Genomic DNA, 17,059 nt, shown 5'->3' with positions numbered 1-17,059 from the left:
TGGAAACCGGGACACTGATGTATTCACCTGCTGCAGTGCAGGGGGTTTGTTTATCCAGAACAATCAACAAACATTTGACTTTTACTCACTCTGATTTACAAAACCAGAATGGAACAATTTCGTGGTGCGGGAGACAAAGCAACACTCGTTAAAATAACAGTACTTCGTGGAAATAACCTGGTAAGCTTGCATCCCTATCTGGTTTCCAGTACGTTAGTAGCACTGATAGAATATGAACGGTCAGTTGTAGCAACTTGCATATATGGCTAACTTGGTGTTTTACATTCTTGGGTTCTGGGGATCCACAGTTGTGCACTTTTTTTGTGCTAGCTCAGGAAGTACAAGTGATTCAGTTAATCAAGAGTTTGATGACTAACTTAATGGATCAGTTGAGTCAGGTGTGTTTGGCTATGACAAAAATGTGCACCCCCGTCTGTGACTGAGCTCTATTGATCAAATTATGCTAGCTAGCTAACGTTAGTATTATAATAAACACACCCCTATGGTGTCGCTGTTTTTCACTTCCAGAGGGGCAACAAAGCTGAGTCCATCCTGAACTATGTGAGGGCTGAGTTCAATGGCATCGGCCTGGGAGATTCCCAGAAGCTGGATGCTGCTGTGGATCAGGGCGTGGACTACAACTTCACCTGCAGCTTTGAGTGCTCAGATGCTGCCCACACATTAGATGACATGGCACACAAACCTGTCATATGTGAGCTACTACTAACTAATCCATTATTATGATGTGTGCTGCTTGTTTCAGATGTTAAAGCCACTATTTATCTTGACGGTTGATCAATATCCTCATTGTACCGTGTCTCCCTCGTTCCTCCAGTTGTTCACCAATCCACGGTTGCTTATCACATTAATCCTCTCTGTTGTGTCGTTGTCATTTAGTGACTGTGATTGAGGTCCTTCCCAAGGAGAAGAAGCAGAAGGAGGAGAAGACTGCAGTTATAGGGCAAGCTATAGTGGACTTGCTACCTCTCTTGCATGGTGAGAGACCAACACATTAGATCCAATCAAGTATCCATCTAACTTAATACCTTCCCCCCCAAAAAACTCACTTATATTTGAAATTTAAATGTATTCCTCTCTCTTTCACCCTCAATAGGTCAGGTCAGCTTCTCCTCCACTGTGCTACTTCATCCAACTCCTGGCTCACCTGCGGAGGCAGCCTCACAGGAGGGCAGCTGTAAAGTAGGAGTAAAAACTAACCAGCACGAGAGACTTTGTGTGTGTGTGTGTGTGTGTGTGTGTGTGTGTGTGTGTGTGTGTGTGTGTGTGTGTGTGTGTGTGTGTGTGTGTGAGACTGTGTGTTCATACGTGACTGTGTGTGTGTGAGAGACTGTGTGTTCATACGTGACTGTGTGTGTGTGTGAGAGACTGTGTGTTCATACGTGACTGTGTGTGTGTGTGTGTGTGTGTGTGTGTGTGTGTGTGCGCTCTGTTTGTTTGTAATTGACATCTCCCTCCTAATTGACCGTCTGTGTTCCCGAGCCTCTGCTATCCGGCGTCCAGCTGTCTGACTCCAACCTGCTGAAGGTTACTGTGGAGACAGCTTACTCTGTCCCGGAGGTGTGGAACCCTGTCTCTGGGTTTGGTCCTCCCTCCAGCTACGTGGCTGCCCTGCAGGTTCCCCTCACTGCAGAGGTGAGAGATAAGAGACCTATGTTGCCATCAGGGTTGGGGCCAATTCCATTTAAATTCAGTCAATACAGGAAGTAAAGTGAAATTCCTCTTCTTTTCATGCCATTTGTCAAATATTTGCTATTGAATAGAATGACAACTCTATAGGTTAGTTCACAATCACACTGGAATAGTACAGACCAATTCCCATACTAATGCACTAAAGCATTTTTACTGTGGAAATGTTGTCAACATTGAACTATTGACAGTAATTCAAGGATACAATACACACACACAGATGAACCCACAATCCCTAATGTCAAATGACATTTAACTCTAACTTGTACCTGACACATTTCTTGTTTCGCCCCAGAAAGAGCAGGTGCTGATGTTCTCCAATGGGCTGCTGAAGGTGGGCGGGGAGAGTGAACCCATGGGAAGACGCAGGAAGTGGCCCCTGGGTCCCCTGTTGGCTCCTGGAGCTCAATTCATACCAGGTGTCTCCATGGAGGGAGAGCCCATTGAGATGGAGGATGGGGATCTCACCAGCATAGAGGTACTCTAGCCTACTTGTACTCTAGTATTATGGTTGGTATAACCATCTCTAGTATTATGGTTGATATAACCATCTCTAGTACTGCCGCACAATCTCACCTTAATACCAAATGAATCAAATGTTTTTATTGTTCTGTCATTTTTTTCAATTATTGTCATTGAGTCATCGTTGTTTGCACTCTCAGTGGTTTGACCAAAACATTCTGTGTAATGTATGGATCTCTTCCCCTCATCTCTTCCTGTGTTTCCGGAAAGAAGCGGAGACCAATAAGAAGAGAGTGAGCTGGGACACAGAGCGTTGTTGCTTTCTGGATGCAGATGGTGCAGCCTGGTGAGACAGATACACCACCTCACTGCCAACAATCTGCTTCTATTGAGCCCTGCTTTAAACACACAAATCTTGGATTTTATCTGTAACAAATATAAATAGAGAGGCTATGAAGCTATAGTATCCTCAATAAAGTTTTTCAATATTGAATTGAAAAAAGTTGGCCTATATAATGCGCTACTACCAAATTGCCCTTTGGGAACAATAACGTTTTATTGAATTTAATGGAATTCTCTATCCATGTTCTATCCTCCTCTCTCAGTCTGACCCGTAGGATAGCAGAAAGCAGACTGTGGCCAGTAGAGGTCATGAGGTCACCACAGGTTGGAGCCACTAAGGGAGGGAAGGCTGGCAAAGACAAGGGAGTAAGACACAGAATTTCTCCTATAAAGGATCTGATTAAATCACTCTTGGCCATTATTGTTAATATCCTTACTAATGTTTGTTTGAACTGCCTTTTTGTGTGTGTGTGTGTGTGTGTGTGTGTGTGTGTGTGTGTGTGTGTGTGTGTGTGTGTGTGTGTGTGTGTGTGTGTGTGTGTGTGTGTGTGTGTGTGTGTGTGTGTGTGTTCAACAGGGTGAGGATGAGACTCAACTCTCCTTCCATGGAGTGGCATACGTGGACATGGCGCCCCTGTTGTACCCCGGGGCGAGGCGTGTCCGTGGGGCGTACCAGCTCTACCCCTTCTACGACTCTGACCTACTGGTCAAGGTGAAAGTAGCTTCGACTACAGCCATTCAAGGTTTCTTTAGAATATGGTGTAGTTGGGGCCTCCGAAGTGGCAGCAGTCTAAGGCACTGCATCTCAGTGTTGCGGCGTCACTACAGCCTGGGGTTCGATCTCATTACCGGCCGTGACCGCGAGTCCAATAGGACGGCGAACAATTGGCCCAGCGTCGTCCGGTTAGGGGAGGGTTTGGCCGAGGGGGCTTTACTTTTGCTCATCGCGCTCTAGCGTCACCTTGTGGCGAGCCGGGCTTCTGCAGGCTGACTGCGGTTGTCAGATGAACGGTGTTTCCACCGACACATTGGTGCAGCTGGCTTCCGGGTTAAGCGAGCATGTATTAAGCGCAGTTTGGCGGCTCATGTTTCGGAGGACGCATGACTCGATCTTCTCCTCTCCTGAGCCCGTTGGGGAGTTGCAGCGATGAGATAAGATCGTAATCACGAAATTGGGGAGAAAAAAGGGGGGGGGGGGGGAATAAGAATATGGTGTTGACAGGTTTGGTATCGCAAGACTTAGGTGAGATAGTCTTGCTGTGGCAGGTGTGGAGGAACGGTCAGTACTAATTTGTCACTCGTGATTATTACAGAACTGCTTTAGGTATGTGTCTGTGTGTGTGAGAGAGACTGTGATATGAGTGGAGAAATGAAACAGACTTGCAGAACAGACTACCAGAACAGAGGCAGCCATGTTGACTAATTCATTCTGAGACACAGCAGTTGTCCAGATTATCATCCATTCTATTCCGTGCCAGTTTTCGTGTCCTTGTTGCTCTCACTCTGTCTATTGGAGTTTTGTTTAAAGTGTCATTCTGCTGAGGACATTTAGTTAGTTATTTTGGTTTGTTTTTGTATATTGCATATGTAGCTAGATAACACTTTATTGCTCTTAAAAAAATGTCTATGATACCCTAAGGTGTCCTAAAATAGAGAATCAAAACACTTGATGGTCCATGTTATTACAATCTTAAAACAAATAGTTTGTGTTAGCGCAGTACATCTCATAACCATTAGGTTTGTAAGGGATCTTAGTTTGTACATGAACAAATGTGGAAATATGAGATACATCCGCTAACCACAACACACATTTGACACATCTTTTAGTATTCCACAGCTGTGCAGCACTGTATCCCTGCGGGGATGGTTTTTACTCATTGCCAATTGGCTTGTTGTGCCATAGCTTGGATTGTTAATGGAGGCTGCTGAGGGGAGGATGGCTCATTATAATGGCTGGAACGGAGCAAATGGAATGGCATCAAACGCATGTGTTTGATGTATTTGATACCATTCCACTGATTCTGCTCCAGCCATTACCACAAGCCCGTCTGACCCAATTAAAGTGACACCAACCTCCTGTGATGTGGTGTAATGCTGTCACGCTACCCCTGAGGTGCTGAACTTGAGTTTTTGCATTACCTTGGCAACATAGAACCAAACCACCCCATGCTGAGTGATTATCTGGTGTTATTATGTGTGACCCGGTTCATAAGGCGACAAACGGACTGAAACAGGAGGGACGACTATGGACTTGGTCCAATAAGTACCATCATTTTCGTTTACCGTTGCAAAATGTTTTGTTACGGTGTGCCCTAATGAACACGACCCTTGTATTGTGTTTGACAGGCTAAGAGAAACATCAGTGTTCTGAGAGAGAGTATCAGGGCTCCGGCCACCCAGGGCCGAGGTAGGGCCCCCTCCTCCGTAGGCTCCTGCAAGGCGGTCCCTAGTAAGATGTTTGACGGCGGTCACAAGGGCGGGAAGGACACCAAGGATTCGCCCAAAAGGGTGAGCGACTGACTTACTGCCTTTTTGACCATGATGGGGCTCTGTGTCTCAGACAGTGGCTCTTTCTCAATTCATCTTTCCTTGATGCCTAGTACCCTCTCTCCTTGCCTCTTTCTCAGAACACATTGGAGAACAAGGTGAGATGGGAGGGACCTTTGACCTTCTCCTCCAATATGGTTGAGTAGGAGGCAAGGAGATAGGATGCAAGGAATCGAAGAAAAACAAATTGCGATAGAGCTAGGATATGATTCCTTGTAAAAGGTCTCAATAGCATTCAGTGACATCCTGTTGATAGGCCAGCTGCAGTCTCCCACAGAGCATCTTAGATCAGAGACCCTGATTTCCTCTATGATTGAATTGTGGGTCGGCAGCAACAGGAGCGCTTCCCAAAGCAATTAGCCTTAATGGCAGCAGCTTGCCAGCATCGTCAGAGAGCGGTGAATCATCTCGTTAGCTGTTAGCTCATCTGGCCCCTCGCTACAACCCCCCCCCGTGGCCCAACAGCAGAAGGAGCAATGAACACACACACACACTCATGTGCGTACGCACACATACATACACGTAAACATACACACACACATACACAGCCACCCCACCAACTAAGCATCTGTCATGGCCAGACAAATAACAGGCTCTTACACACAGGCATGCACCCACACACACATGTGCCTCCACAAGTGTGCACACACACGCTCACACACACACATGCATGCCCACGGATGCACACACACAAAGTACACATACATACACACACACACAAGCATGCAAGCATGCACAGGTACATGAATCGATCCACACAAACAACAACCTCTCATTCATGGTTCATACACAAGTGTTGCCTAGAAGTGTTGCCTAGAAGTGTTGCCTACACATGCCCACATCCAACCAGAAAAGAACTGTTTAATAACTTATGAACTGTAGCATGGCTGAACCATGCAGTTGGTTTGCTATTGTCTATTTCCAACTTTGTCTTTTTGCAATGTCTCATGGCAATATTCTAACTTGTATAGAGTGAACTACAAGAGAAATATGCTGTGCTTGTTTGCCTTGATTGGTGGGAGAGAAGGACATAGTGATTTGTTTTATTTCAGCCCGGGACTCAGGGGAAGTCAGCACCCATTGGCACTGATAGTGTGACGCTGGTTGAAACTGAACAGCAGCAACAAGTGAACACAGAGGGTCAGGTGAGTTGGGGTTCTGTGAACCATTAAACAATATCAAATCTAGAGGTCATGTATACATTTACAATGTAGTCATTTAGCAGACTCTCTGTTATCCAGAGAGACTTACAGGAGCAATTAGAGTAAGTGTCTTGCTCAAGGGCACATCAACAGATTTTTCACATTGTCGAACCAGCGACCTTTCCGTTACTGGCCCTACTCTCTTAACCGCTAGGCTACCTGCCACCCTCAATAAGTAGCACCTATCATCTCTGTGTACCATTTCCAGTGTATCTATTGCATGTGGCAAATGAACTTGAACCTTGAACTTAGATGTATGCAGATTCCAGAACCTACATCATCATTGAAATCGCTCTTGAGAAGTCGCTGGTGCCAAAGAGATCACCGGAAGAGTTAGCCAAAAGGTAACGTAACGTTTGTTCAACTTTAATTAAATATGTGGAGTGGCCTCAAAGATAAACATGTAAGTCTGAAGTAATTGAGTGGAAGTACTGCAGTAATATAGATTGGAATGGGAAGAAAAAGGGATGGTTTGTTTGAATAGGTGTTGTAGTAACGTTGTAGCAATATCCTAGTAACGTTGTTGTAACATTGTTTTATGGTTTACTACGTTTTCTCTGCATTTCAGTTGAAAGGGTGATGGAGCTCCTTTGCCTCGCAGACCTGCTGGAGCAGAGAGAGTAAACCACCACACACACACACACACACACACACACACACACACACACACACACACACACACACATTCCACAAACACAATCCAATAACATGGTCTGATGATTGCACTTCCCTCAATCATTACATTCACTCTGAGTGATTACCAGCTTGTGGCCATAATCTAGACTTGTGAACACAGTCAAAGGTAGTAGCCTGCTAAAGTAAGTAGAGGCATAAAATGCCAATGGTTTCCAGTGATGATAGCTGCTGTCTCCTGCGGTCCAGCACATCCCAAACCACACTTAACCGTATAACAGGCTCTGGGAAATGGAAATCGTTACCAAATGTCATAATTGTTTGAAAACAAGTCTATTTTTAGCCTTACATATCCCTTCCTTCCTTGCGGCTTTGCTTCCTTCCTTGCTTCCCTACTTCCTTCCTTCTATCCTGCTGTACTAGGCTGTGCAGGAGTACCAGGCCCAGATAGCCAGTGTGGCAGGCCAGGTGTTGGAGCAGTACCAGCAACTGTTCGGGCCTGCCTTCCTGCCCGGAGAGAAGCCTCTGGACCCAACCAGCCAGGAGCAGCGCAAGACCAAGCTCCTGGGAGAACTAAACTATTCTGGGAAGTACTTTGCTTTCAAGGAGCAGATTAAGGTGAGAAAGGGCTGGGTCGCATTCATTAGGCACCAAAATAAAATACTGAAACAGGCTGAGAATACCTGAACTTAAGAAACAGTTGTTTTTGTTTTCCGTTGCAAAACCTTTTGCTATGGTGTACACTAATGAGTATGATCCTGGTTAGGGGAGTGGGTAAAGGATAATGTTGAGAATGACAGTTGCATGAGGGCTCAATAGCTGCTTTTGGACAGCGGGGTCGGGGCTAACCAGTGGCCAGCTGGTGCTTATCTCCTAAATTCTGGTTAACAAGCCAGTCTGCTTGTTGTTCTTCTCATCTGAGGTTGGTTCCTTACAATGTATTATAGATTTAGTGAAGATCAATTGGATCCCAAATATCCTGATCCCAGATCTGTTTGTGCCGTCTTTCCAAGTTTGACCAGCCTAGCTCTGTCATCCCTTTTTAAGTATTTTTGAGAAGACAATTCAATGCTGTCTGATACATATGTTTCCCCTTGTATGTTATTCATAAACAATAGTTTTTCATAGAATATCAGAAGTGGGATGTATAATAAGACTAACAATATACAGTTGAAGTCAGAAGTTTACATACACTTAGGTTGGAGTCATTAAAACTCGTTTTTCAACCACTCCACGAGTGTCTTGTTAACAAACTATAGTTTTGGCAAGTCGGTTAGGACATCTACTTTGTGCATAACACAAGTAATTTTTCCAACAATTGTTTACAGACAGATTATTTCACTTATAATTCACTGTATCACAATTCTAGTGGGTCAGAAGTTTACATACATTAGTTTACATACACTAAGTTGACTGTGCCTTTAAACAGCTTGGAAAATTCCAGAAAATGATGTCATGGCTTTAGAAGCTTCTGATAGGCTAATTGACATCATTTGAGTCAATTGTATAAACACCATGGGACCACACAGCCATCATACCGCTTAGGAAGGAGACGCGTTCTATCTCCTAGAGATGAACGTACTTTGGTGCGAAAGTGCAAATCAATCCCAGAACAACAGCAAAGGACCTTGTGAAGATGATGGAGGAAACAGGTACAAAAGTATCTATATCCACAGTAAAACGAGTCCTATATCGACATAACCTGAAAGGCCGCTCAGCAAGGAAGAAGCCACTGCTCCAAAACCGCCATAAAAAAGCCAGACTATGGTTTGCAACTGCACATGGGGACAAAGATCGTACTTTTTGGAGAAATGTCCTCTGGTCTGATGAAACAAAAATGGAACTGTTTGGCCATAATGACCATCGCTATGTTTGGAGGAAAGAGGGGGAGGCTTGCAAGCCAAAGAACACCATCCCAAACGTGAAGCACGGGGGTGGCAGCATCATGTTGTGGGGGTGCTTTGCTGCAGGAGGGACTGGTGCACTTCACAAAATTGATGGCATCATGAGGCAGGAAATTATGTGGATATATTGAAGCAACATCTCAAGACATCAGTCAGGAAGTTAAAGCTTGGTTGCAAATGGGTCTTCCAAATGGACAATGACCCCAAACATACTTCCAAAGTTGTGGCAAAATGGCTTAAGGACAACAAAGTCAAGGTATTGGAGTGGCCATCACAAAGCCCTGACCTCAATCCTATAGAACATTTGTGGGCAGAGCAGAAAAAGTGTGTGCGAGCAAGGAGGCTTACAAACCTGACTCAGTTACACCAGCTCTGTCAGGAGGAATGGGCCAAAATTCACCCAACTTATTGTGGGAAGGTTGTGGAAGGCTACCCATAACATTTGACCCAAGTTTCAATTTCAAGGCAATGCTACCAAATACTAATTGAGTGTATGTAAACTTCTGGCCCACTGGGAACGTGATGAAAGAAATAAAAGCTGAAAGAAATAATTCTCTCAACTATTATTCTGACATTTCACATTCTTAAAATAAAGTGGTGATCCTAACTGACCTAAGACGGGGAATTTTTACTAGGATTAAATGTCAGGAATTGTGAAAAACTGAGTTTAAATGTATTTGGCTAAGGTGTATGTAAACTTCCGACTTCAACTGTAAATCTGTGGTGATGTTTCTGCTACCATGTCAGGGTCAGTACTCTGTGGTGATGTTTCTGCTACCATGTCATGGCCAGTACTCTGTGGTGATGTTTCTGCTACCATGTCATGGCCAGTACTCTGTGGTGATGTTTCTGCTACCATGTCATGGCCAGTACTCTGTGGTGATGTTTCTGCTACCATGTCATGGCCAGTACTCTGTGGTGATGTTTCTGCTACCATGTCATGGCCAGTACTCTGTGGTGCGTATCGTGAGGGAGAAGATGCTGCGGACCGAGGCCTTCTCAGATCCTGAGGAGCTGCAGGCCTTCCTCAGCCAGCTCTATGTGTTCCTGGTGGTCGAGATGCACGTCGCCCTCAACAAGGCAAGACACACACACAAACACACACCCTTGCTCACTTCCCAGTCCCACCATACATACAGACCAGTTCTTTCTTTCCATGGATTTCAACCTATTCTGCTCTTCCCTTCTCCCTTCCTTAATGTAGTCTCGTAAACCCGACCACAGGCAAAAACAGTGACTAGGATCTGGTTTCAATGATGGACTCTTTTGGTATAGAGGAACTACGTCACTGCCTGCGTCACTACTTTATCCGCTTTAATAAAGTACTAAATAGTAGCTAGCAGGATGGAGATCACAGAGGTTATTGTGTGCATTTCACAAATGGCTAGTTTGCATCATCTATCTTAACTAAAACCACTGCAAAGGTTTTGCCTGTAAACTTTGGTTTTGAATCGTGACGTTCTGGCATGGCTGCCTTGTGATTTGTTGGGAGAGTCCCCAGATGTGTTGTTTTCTTTTTTACATAGGCAGTGACGTAGTTCCTCGATACCAAAAAAGTCCATAACTGAAACCATCCCCTAGTCACTGTGTTGCCTAGGGTTGGATGTTCATAACTATCCCTTATGGGGCTCTGTTTGTAACATGCTATATTTGGTGAAATATATGAATTATGTGCAATTGTTTGTGTCCACAAAATGTACAAAAAAATACCTAACTGCCTTGCCCTTCTTCTCTCTCCAGAGTTGTCAGTGGATGCCCAGGAGACTCAGCCTCACCCCCTGGTGGACGGTGCCCAGCTCATCCACTTTGCCAAGGAGGCCCAGCTCAACGGGGACTACCAGCTAGCTGCCCAGTACTACCAGGAGATAACAGAGTGTTGGAGGGGATCATTTTGGGCAAGGCGAAGTGCTGAAGCACTCATCTTAATCACATTCTGAGTAGTTACACACTGTCTGTCTGCACCACACACCTTGTGCTGCAGTCACTAGAGTGCCTGTGACAAAGCTACTGAATGTTTTCAACCATTGGACCTTTAGTTGTGACGGGAGGGATAAAACATCATAACAACGAACATTTCTAAGTATGGTTTTAGTTAGTTCAGAAAGGGATGTTCTAACTCTGTTCGTGAGCTTGGTTTGTGATGGTTCTCCCCCTGCAGCAGCTGACACGTGACCGTAGCGACCCAGCCCACTGGTTTGACTATGGGGTGTTGTACATGCTGATGGCTGACTACCAGAAGGCTGAGGAGTGCTTCCACTACGCTGTGTTCACTGAGCGAACACACCTGCCCAGGAAATAGGGAAGGGGAGAGTAACCTGGTTCAGCGTTCAGTCTGGTTTAACCAGACTAGGGGAATAGAGGTCCATACTTAAAACTTACATCCAGTGAAACCAGGAACTTGTCATTTGCATGTATACCTCTCATGGGATGAGGACCCTCCCACAAGCCCTTTCTGGGGGTTTTCACCCCTGCACAATTTTCTTTTATGTATTTTTCTTTTATGAGTAAATAAATGAATTACAGAGTCTAACTGAATGATATTCTCTGTCTGTCTGCAGTTTGCTTATGTGTGGTATCCTGGCAGAGATGGGTGGACGCCTTGAGGAGGCAGAGACATTCTTTGAAGGAGCCACGTGTGTGGACCCGGCCAATGTGGTGGCCTGGACTCTGTTCGGTAAGAGATGAGAGTCAGGGAGGGAGATGCTAGCCTGGTCCCAGATACTCTATGTTTGTAACAATAACCCTAGGGTTGGCTCTACAGCACAAAGTGATCTAGGACCAGGCTGGAAACGCCTCTATTAATCACAAACACAAACAGATACCTCTTACTTTAATTTGTCAGCGAACATCATCTAATCCCAAGAATTCAATACAAAGAAACAAGGACACGCCATGATACTTTAGTAATAATTTATACCGTGTTACAATACTAGAATAATGTGTTGTAATAGAGCTGTTTGACTTTAGAAATATTGGTGTCGATTCTAATTCTTCATTTGGAATCAATTGGGAGTCAGTTCCAAAAAATGTGCCATCCAATGGTGGTGACCATATTATCTGTGGTCACTGGTCAGGCCTGTTCTATGAGGGCCAGGAGAACTCCATCCAGACAGTGATGGCCTTCCTGGAGGCCACCAAGCAGCAGAGGGCAGCCCTGGTGGTCACCCCACCCTGCAGGGTGGAGACAAGCGTGGAGTCACCAGACCTGGGGGAGGAGGAGCAGGAGGTGGTGAACTGTGAGTCGCTCACCATCAAGCCAGGTGAGCACTGAAGTGTAGCAGATGCAGTATCGCTAGCTGGTTAGCCAAGCGACAAATCGAACATTGTGCGGTGGCGCCACCCTGCTTGAGACTAGACGTATTGTCAGCCTTGTTCAACCAAGACCATGCTTTGTGAGTGTGAGGTGTTGTTGTGCAAGAGGTCAAACTCATTTCTGTGATCTACTTTTGTTGGCTGTAGACGTGGATGGAGACACAGAAGCCAGTGTGGTGACCGGGTCTCAGAGCTGCCAGGACAGCAAGCCTGGGGAGGGATACAAGGGTGGTGCTGAGGCTGAACCTAGTGCCATGCGACACCTAGCAACCCCCACCAGACTAAACACCACCATCTATATGGAGACAGTGCAGTTCCTGCTGCAGAACAACGCACTACAGGTCAGCAACATGAGCACACACACACACACACACACACACACACACACACACACACACACACACACACACACACACACACACACACACACACACACACACACACACACAGCTACTAGACACACATGCTGTATAGAAGACTATGGATGTGTATACACTAAACCATGGCCCAATCCAACAGAAGATAATGAGTGAAAAACACATACAGTATGTTAGACTGGTAAGTTACTATAGCTCTGTATAATAGTATCTCTCTCACACTGTCTTCATGCTTATCACTCTTTAATTTGGCCAATATTCTGATACGAGATCTGTGCATCAGTCCAGACACATATTTGTCAGCCTTCCCTCTGTGTCCTGTGTTTGCTACAGATGGTAGATGATAAAAAGAGACTCTGCACGGTGATCCATGTGGTTTATTGTGTGTATTTTTCTAATCTTGTCCAATTCTGACCCTTTGTCCACAGATGGCCCAGAGAGCGCTGGCCCAGGAGCTCTTGTGCCCAGAGGGGGGTCTGAGCAGCTCCTACCACCTGGCCCTGGCCCGCCTGCAGCTGCTCAGGGCAGAGTACGGCAGCGCCGAGTCCAGCCTGAAGGAGGCGCTCCATGACAGCTTTTAGGTAGCGCCAACAGACATTTCCAGCCCAATTCCTAGACACAAATTAAGCCTGGTCCAGGAGTAAAAAGCATTCTCAATGGAGATTCTCAATTGAAAGAGCTTATTAGTTCAGAACTAGGCTGAACTAGACACACACCCCGTCTACCTGCGCCTGGGATCCATCTACCTGCAGGGAGGGGAAGTGAGATGGACGGGGGTGGGGGTCGCACACAACACCTGGGACCTGAGAACAATGTATTTACTACTGGGGAATATTCAAGAGTTGGTAGTTGTTTTGGTGGAAACTGAACAATACATTATTCTAAAAATATTAAAGTTACCTACTGTAATTAACTCCCTGTAATTAAGAGTCCCTAGGAGTGTGTGAGATTTGTTGTTTTTGGTCTGTTAGTTTGACTCTGCACCTCGTCCACCAATTAGGTGTCTCCAGCTCCTACCTACCGATGTGTGCCAACATGATTGAAATTAACACTTTATGTATTGACACTAAAGTTTCAGAGGGCGAAAACGACTTACCTGCGCGCCTGCAAGAGCTCCCCCTCCTGCCTCACCTGGCTGGGACTAGGGATCGCCTGTTACCGGGTAAAAATACCATATCTACTCTTCCCAAGCTCCTCTAGAAATTATATCGCTCTTTTTGATTATTTATCAAGGATATATGTGTGTGTGTGTGTGTGTATTTTTATTATTTGTTTAACCTTTTATTTAACCAGTCTAGTTAGGAATAAATTCTTGGTTGCTATGTGAGCATCCAGTCCATAGAAATAGAATCCATAAAACGGTCCTCCCCATTCAAGTCAATGATGGCCAGCCAGATTGCCAGAGTTCGAGGTTTCAAACCCTTTCTATGGATTGTGTTTCTATGATCCAAATCTTATGATGTCACGACCAAAGAATTACATATCGAATGAAAGGATCTCTGTTTTTACATCTTGTTATGTGGGACTGAGTGCTATAGTGTATATATACAGTACAGTATATAGTGTGTGTAGAAGGGGGCCAGAAGAGAATTGGCTCCTTTAGGGCCGTGTACTGGGGTTTTTGACACAAACAAAGAGTTCAGGTGAAATCCATGTTTATTAACCCTCAAGTGTGCATGTGTGTTTGTGTTTCAGACGGGCAGAAGACTTGAGGCAGAGCAGTCCTACAAATACGCCCTGAAGGTTGTTCCTCTCTGAATTGTTTCAAAACAATGTTATTGATATGTATATGCATTTAATGAAGTAAATTACTTTTATTTCACAGTTGAACCTACAGAAAGAGGCAGTTCTTCGTGAGATCAAGGCACTCCAAGATCATGTTGGCTTTGGAAATCCATGTTTCTGAAGAATAACTGCCGGCACCATCAATGATTTAGATTAAAAAACAAAGATGAATTGTAATTCTGGTTGGTAAATACCTAATGGTTGGCATTGCAAAGGGACTGTGAATTGTGGAAGGAATTACACATCAATGACTTGTACACTTGTCACCATCTTCAGCTATATCTGATTAAAAGTTGTTACTTTTGCATAATGTAGGATATAATATTGTGACACAACAAAGATGTGCCGATCCAGAGAGAGTATCTGTCCAGAGGTGGAAAAAGTACTAGTTTGTCATACTTGAATTAAAGTAAAGAAACTTTGATGAAAATTACTCAAGTAAAAGTGAAAGTCACCCAGTAAAATATTGCTTTAGTAAAAGTCTACAAGTATCTGGTTTTAAATGTACTTAAGTATCAAAAGTTTAAGTAAATGTTATAAATCTAATTACTTATATTAAACAAACCAGATGACACAATTCTCAGGACAGCCAGGGGCACACCAACAATCATACCCCATTCGCGCACAATCGCAATAACGCTTGAGTAATGTACTGTTTATAAGCTACTTCCTACTGCATACACTGCATTCGGAAAATATTCAGACCCTTTCACTTTTTCCACATTTTGTTACGTTACAGCCTTATTCTGAAATGAAATAAGTTATGTTCCCCCCTCATTAATATACACACAATACCCCATAATGACAATGTGAAAACAGTTTTTTTGAAATGTTTGCAAAGAAAAAAAGCGGAGAAAAAAAATAAACACTTTATTTACATGTGGGAAAAGTGAAGGGGTCTGAATACTTTCCAAATGCACTGTACATAGCACTTATTGTTCGAATGACCACGGGAGTCGAGCATATACTTTAAGTGGAAAATACAATATCCAAAGCATTCACTGCATAAGTGTAATGACTATCAGGCATAGCAAACTGCCAAGCCAACCATAAAACTACAGTACAATCACCACCTCTGTGGAAGACAGACATATTCAAAGGCATCCATTAAACCAGACGCATACTCAAAGCGATTTACCGTCGTGCATGCAATTCTTATTATTTTGTACATAGGTAGCCCCGGGAATGGAACGAACAATCCCGGTGCTGAAAGCGTCATGCTCTACCGACTGAGCCGTTCAGGACCACACTACATTATTGTGCAGCAACAGCTAGCTGGATAGTCATCGGCACTGCTTTTAAACTCATTTCCATAGACAAAGTAAATGTGTCTCCCACTTGTTGGTCACCTTAGTGATAGGAATTATCTCGATGGTCTGGCGCTACAGAGAGAGAGAGCGAGAGAGGAAAATACGGTTCCTTTAATAAAATAAACAAAATCCCATGACATAGATTTTTTTGGCAATTTGGAACAAGCAAATGCACAAACAGTCCTCCAGTGTAATTAGATACTTCATGCGAAAAATGAGTTGCTGTAATTTGAATAATGATGTGGAAAGTAACGAGAAAGTAACGAAACAGTCACTCCAACTGTTGAAGAATGCTTGATGTCTGGGAGAATTTGGCTTGGTGCTCCCACACTGCGCTCCGCAGCACGCACCACATTAAGGTATGGGAAAAACATCACTGGGTGAACCTACATGAACGAGGGTATATTTCTGCCATTATGACATGATAGGAATAACGTTTTGCCTCATGTACATAACAAGGCACGATCAAATATTACAATTTCCTGCTACATCATGTAATCCTATATTTAGTCCATTATAAATTAATCTCAGAAATGTCATATTCCCATAAATATGGCATGTTACCATGCACTGAGAGTTTTACCATGTACTAAAAGTTTTATCATGTACTGAAAGTGATCATGTACTGAGAGTCCTTAAACATACTATCCTGCCCAGGCACATTATTCATGTTGGCCATTTGTAAACCACTGTACTGTTCCGTGACCTAGTCTTCGGGATTATTAGTCCTAGTCAGTGTGGATTCAGAAATAGAGGAAATCAAGTGAAAGTTAAAAATAAACAATTACCAAATCTCCTAGTTACTCGTACACGGGAAGCAGAGAAGTTGATGGATCTACTGAATCCGCTGTATGACACAGAGGCTGAGTTTACACAGGCAGCCCAATTCTGATCTTTTTCCACTAATTGGTCTTTTGACCAATCAGATCAGCTCTTTTGCCAACAATTGGTCAAAAGATCAGAATTGGTCTGCCTGTGTAAAGGCAGTAATACTGTTATTTAGTTGAACAATGCTAAGCCAGCAACACCACTCACCATATCACCTTGAGGTTGATGAAGACGAAAAACTGTCGTTGCCCCTGACAGGTCTCACACTCTTTTGACACTTTGCCATCACAAAGGTCGCGGCTGCAGTGAAAATGTCAAGCAAGCCACCCAAGTGTTTGGTGGGAAATAAGGAAATGACTGCAATACAGACACTGTACTATAGCTATTTCCTAAGTAAGCATATAGTAACATATTACATATAGTAACAAATAACATATATTAGCATAGAACATATAGTAACATAGTACATACAGTAACAAATCAAATTGTATTTGTCCCATGCGCCCATTACTGTGAGATGCTTACTTACAAGCCCTTAACCAAATATGCAGTTTTAAGAAAATACCAAAAAAAAGTAAGAAATAAGAATAACAAATGATTAAAGAGCAGCAGTAAATAACAATATGGGGGCTATATACAGGGGGTACCGG

At 43.9% G+C, this 17,059-nt stretch overlaps 1 protein-coding gene across 1 annotated transcript; it reads left to right on the top strand.

Moving 5' to 3' along the window:
• Positions 1-14,762, top strand: LOC106601883 (cilia- and flagella-associated protein 70). The gene is made up of 24 exons (XM_045716075.1): positions 1-180; positions 529-712; positions 898-996; positions 1,115-1,299; positions 1,501-1,653; positions 2,003-2,185; positions 2,370-2,515; positions 2,775-2,877; positions 3,089-3,223; positions 4,858-5,019; positions 5,139-5,156; positions 6,833-6,880; positions 7,317-7,511; positions 9,746-9,877; positions 10,002-10,005; positions 10,538-10,692; positions 10,956-11,060; positions 11,339-11,471; positions 11,872-12,057; positions 12,257-12,450; positions 12,915-13,067; positions 13,559-13,648; positions 14,182-14,229; positions 14,312-14,762. Exons 1-21 carry the CDS (start codon positions 109-111, stop codon positions 13,065-13,067), a joined length of 2,745 nt encoding a protein of 914 aa, XP_045572031.1. The 5' UTR covers positions 1-108; the 3' UTR covers positions 13,559-13,648; positions 14,182-14,229; positions 14,312-14,762.
• The last annotated feature ends 2,297 nt before the right edge of the window (positions 14,763-17,059 follow it).

The sequence above is a fragment of the Salmo salar genome, chromosome ssa03 (genome assembly GCF_905237065.1).
Source record: "Salmo salar chromosome ssa03, Ssal_v3.1, whole genome shotgun sequence".
NCBI lineage: Eukaryota > Metazoa > Chordata > Actinopteri > Salmoniformes > Salmonidae > Salmo > Salmo salar.
This window is presented reverse-complemented; position numbering and strand designations above follow the sequence as displayed.

Coding starts and splice junctions, on each gene's coding strand:
- LOC106601883 (XM_045716075.1), top strand. CDS start 109: ATGGAACAATTTCGTGGTGCGGGAGACAAAGCAACACTCGTTAAAATA. Junction 2,878..3,088: donor AGGCTGGCAAAGACAAGGGA/GTAAGACACAGA, acceptor TGTGTTCAACAG/GGTGAGGATGAGACTCAACT. Junction 12,058..12,256: donor GTCGCTCACCATCAAGCCAG/GTGAGCACTGAA, acceptor TGTTGGCTGTAG/ACGTGGATGGAGACACAGAA.